This window comes from Manis pentadactyla, chromosome 4 (genome assembly GCF_030020395.1).
Source record: "Manis pentadactyla isolate mManPen7 chromosome 4, mManPen7.hap1, whole genome shotgun sequence".
Taxonomy (NCBI): domain Eukaryota; kingdom Metazoa; phylum Chordata; class Mammalia; order Pholidota; family Manidae; genus Manis; species Manis pentadactyla.
In genome coordinates, this window is record NC_080022.1 from 56,615,187 (window position 1) to 56,619,802 (window position 4,616).

The 4,616-nt window shown below is 48.4% G+C and overlaps 1 protein-coding gene across 1 annotated transcript; it reads right to left on the reverse strand.

Annotated features, from left to right (window-relative positions):
* Positions 1 to 346: 346 nt before the first annotated feature.
* DIRAS3 (DIRAS family GTPase 3) lies at positions 347 to 2,085 on the reverse strand. The gene is given in 4 exon segments (XM_036910821.2): positions 347 to 702; positions 705 to 799; positions 801 to 1,038; positions 2,013 to 2,085. Coding segments are annotated over 4 exon segments (762 nt in total).
* Between the last annotated feature and the right edge of the window lie 2,531 nt (positions 2,086 to 4,616).

Below are 4,616 nucleotides of genomic sequence, written 5' to 3' on the forward strand. Positions count from 1 at the left end.
TTAGACATATAACAATAACAGGGTTACAAGAAAGGCAGTGGCATCTTTCCATTCCTTTTGGCATTTCTCTTCTTCAGATAGCAGTCTCTGAAGTCTGTCTAAGTCTTACTCTTTCAACACATCCTTTCCTCTTTTCCTCTCCCCCAGTATCAATGTATTAACAATTTGAATTCCCTTGCCTAGTAAGAAGAAAACTTAATTTACAAGGGACATTTACTGACATCTAATTGTTAGAACCCAAACCACAGCACAAAACCCATTCACAGTACAGGTGACACAGTACACTGGCACTGGCCCACGTTTTCTGCATAATATAGGAGAAAGTTGGGCTCCTAAGGCCCAGGACTCACGTGATGCCAAGAAGCTGATCAGTGGTCTTGAGCATCTGAGATTTCTTCTGGGGAGGCTGGAGGCAGGTGGCGGGCTTCTCGTGGTTCAGCAGCATGTGAAACAGCTCCTGCACCTTGTTATTCATCTTGGTGGAGGTCTCCACGCTGGCACAATTCCACTCCAAGTCAGAGGCAGCGTCATCCCACACGGTCAGCTCACAGCTGCTCTCACCGCGTTTGTTACCCACCAGCATGATGGGGCACTTCTGCAGGTTGTTGCCTATGATGTCGCAGATCAGTTCACAGAGGGGCTTCAACTCCGCCAGGGTTTGTTTCTTGAAGACTGAGTAGAACAGTCTGAAGGCGAAGCCCTGGCAAAGGTGACGTGCTGCAGGCCTGGGCGGCGGGGGCCGCTGGTGGTGGTGTACAACGCGCCCACGCAGTGGTCGCAGCCCAGTGCCTGGCGGTGCATCTTCCACAGTCAGCAGATACGCCTCACCAGGCTTGCCGCACACCCACTTCTGCACGAGCCTGCCCACCGCCGCGGGGCCGAGCACCACCACCACGCTGTAATCGTTGCTCCTTGGCCAGGGCACGAAACCGTGGATGATGAACAGGGTGGTCAGAGGTCGCAGCCGCTGCATCAGCCATTCCTTGAAGCCAAAGCAGGAGTTGCCCGTTGTCAGAAATTGGCAGAGAGACGCTGGTACTTATCCAGCAGTAAGAGAAACCTAGGGAGGAGAATGGGAGGGATGGGTTTCTAACCTAGAACGTTGCCCAGAGCGTCTGCCCAGACAGCTGCTGCTTGGGGACACAGGGGTGGGTCTCAGCTCACTCCCTAACCCCACCACACCCTCCTCTGAGACAAAGCCAGGCGCACTGTCCCCAACAGGCACCCAGGAAAGGCAGCGCAGGCGGTGTGGGAGGGAGGGTCACTCAGCACCTTACTTGCCCTTTTCCCTTGGCTACATACCCACGTTCTTCCACACCACACTACTCCACTCTCTAGGTACAGAATGAGAAGCTGCAATAACGGACAACTTGCCAACCCTTTGTTAAAAAGAGGCACACAGACCCCAAAAGGTGTCCCTTCTGCTAGGCCAAGTCACCAAAGTGGGGCTTAATACCTAAGCTTAATTACAGTTTCAGCCTCCCCCAGAAATGTAGTCAGTCAGGAATTTTCTGGTCAGCATCGTGGATAAGAAAGTCTGTCACAGGAGCCCTCTCCAGGTTCCCTGTAAGAAGACAAGGTAATCTGCATCATAAGACCCTCTGCCCCCTAAGAGAAAGTGCCCTTGCCTGAAACAATTCCTTCTTTTCTTTTGCTAATAACTTTTCCCCCACCCTCCTGTCTATAAAACCTTCCATTTTGGGCAATTCCTCGGAGCATCTGCATCTATTTGCTAGAAGGAATGCTGCCTGATTCATGAGTCATTTAAGCCAATTAGATCTTCATATTTTCTCAGATGAATTTTGTTTTTTAACACCTTGAAACAATACATCCCAAGGATGTTACCAAGCCTTTCCTCCCCAAATAAACCCTGGTTACTTTCTCTCTTTCCAGATTAAAAACTGTCATCTCTGATATCCGTCCCTCACTGCTGGCAAGGGTTAGATGCTATTGTGCAAGGTATAGCTGGGTGCCGGGGGTAGGAGGGCAGCGAGAGGTGCCAGGGGGCCCACAGAGGCCAACGTGCTCGGCCTGAGGCACCCACAGAGCCGCATCACCCGCGGCGCCTATCCTCGGGCTGTCCATTCGCGGGCCTCTGCTTCCCAGACCTCGTGCCTGCTGGCTCCCTCCCCACAGCAGTCCACGCTGATTGCCCGCCACACCTCACATTCAAGTGCCCCAAAAAGAGGCAGAAGCAACTTTTACCTTTCTCCAAGGCAAGAACCGGGAGTGTTTGTAGCAAATTCATTCCCTGCGGAGTCGGCGTTGGCTGCGGTGGCGGCGGCCGCTGCGGCAAGCAAACTCGTACTTAAAGCGGTAACCGGGGCGCCACGGGGGTACAGTCAGCACGCTCGAAAGATCCAGGAGAAATGCTGAACGGGACTGGAGCCAGGGACATGCATGGTATGCAGAGGCGGGAACTGAGCCCAGATTGCTCCCCGCGTGCCCTCATAGAGGTCTGCCCGGCATCCCCCACAGGAAGAGCAGCCGCTCCCACATCCAGGAGAGTGGCAGGGAGGGGGAGGTCCTTGCTTCACAGGCACTGTTCATGTGGCATGCTTACAGGGTTTGCACTTTTAGTTCTGGGCACGCATCGTTCACCTACTGCAGTCCCACCGCTTCCATGCCCTTTGCCCCCGGTGGGATTAACCTTTGCCAACCTTCGTTGCCTTCACTTCACTGTAGAACCACCAGTTAGAATCCTCCTCACTGCTGGTGCCACACACTTCAGGGCATCTCTGCCACTTGGCTCAGTAAACATTTACCCAGCACAAAACTGTTCTGGACCTTCCAGGTAAAGTCAAACTAACATTTCTGTTATAAGACATCAGAACCTGCCTCCCAGTAGGATTTTCTGTGGGTTAGACATTTTCTGTGTAAGAGGGTGTTAAAAAGAAAACCACAGCCCGGCTTGGGGTCACTTCTCCAAGGCCAAGCCACCAAACTGGGGATTAATGCCTGACCCTCATGCAATTCAGCCTCTCCCAGGAGTGGTATTAAACTAATCAGTTTGAAACTTTTTGCTGAGGTCATCTGCAATTAGACCCCCTGCTCCTCCTTAAGGGAGGGTGACCTTACTTGAAACAATCCCTAATTTCTTCTTTTGTTAATAACTTTTTGTCCCACACTCTTGAGTATAAAAGCCTTCCATTTTGTACAGCTCTTCAGAACATTTCTCAGCTTGCTAGACGGGACGCTGCTCCATTCATAAATTACCTAATAAAACCAATTAGATCTTCAAATTTACTTGGTTGGATTTTTAAAACAGATTTGGTGGTCGCACCCAGATCCAAAGTAAACCTCCTGCCACATTTGAGGACAATGAGAAACACAAGCATGGCGCCTGTGAACATACGACCCCTTCGGAAGCTGGTGAGCAATCAGGTGCCGGTATCCACAGATCTCACTGAGCACCCTGTTGTTCCTCCCCAGTAAGTGCCTAGTATCCATTCCCACTGAAAGCAAGCCTTTCACTGTCATTACTCTATGCAGTGCATTTGTAATATCACAGTTGATAAGGACAGCTAATATCTTTCTGCTTCCACTTGGGAAGAATGGAAATACAGCTGGACAGCAATGCCCCAGGGTTACTCGGAGCCCTTCGTACTTCCACAAACCTTAAACACTGATTTGGATGACAGAAAGTTTTATGCAGGTTCTACCTTGCTACAATATGTAGATGATCTATTTTTCTGCCCTTCTTCTCAAACCTTTTCATAGGAAGACAGCAACCCCCTATGGAAACGTTTGGCCTTAAAGGGTCATAAAATGTCCAAAGAAAAATTGCAGTTTGCTCACACTGAGGTTCAATACTTAGGGCATCTGATCTCAAAATAAGATTATATCTGGATCCTGACGAAACCCCTCACAACTGCATCATGCTGACACCTTTTGACTCCCTGTGACAATTTACAGGAAACTCCTCTAACCAAAGCAGATTTTTCATGGTTTACTGATGGTTCTTTTTAAAGGATGAAAGTGGTAAATATTGTGCTGGGTATGCGATTGGTACTCCCTTTGAAGTCATTGAGGCGGAACCTTTACCTTTAGCTAGTTTGGCCCAATAAGCTGAATTATATCCCCCTACTTATGCTTGTACCTGAAGCCAAGGGTAAAACCACAAACATTTATATTGATAGTTGGCATGCCTTTGTGGGCCTTTGTTAGAATATTATAGAAACAATGAGGTTTCTTAACCTCCAATGAGAATAAAATTAAAAATGGCTCCTATGTCCAAAATTTATTAGATGCCATACTTTTTGCTACTACTTAGATTCCTGGGCATTCCAGATTCAACTCCCTAGAGGTGAAAGGAAACCACCTTGCTGATATTTCCTCTAAAGATGCTGCTCTTAAAGAAGCCAATAGCCAAACCTCTGTCAGTGTCCAAAGGGATGTTCTAAATGATAATTTGGAAATATTGACATAATACTCATCAAATGGCCCCAGAGAGAAAAAATAATAATATTGGAAACCTAATAATTGTTGGCTCAATAAAAAGAGAGAACTCTGGTTTGGACCAAATAACAATCTGGCCCTACCAGAAAATTCTTAAATTCCCTCTACTTACCACTGTACATGCTTTAAACCATTGGTCTATGGACAAAATGAGTGCT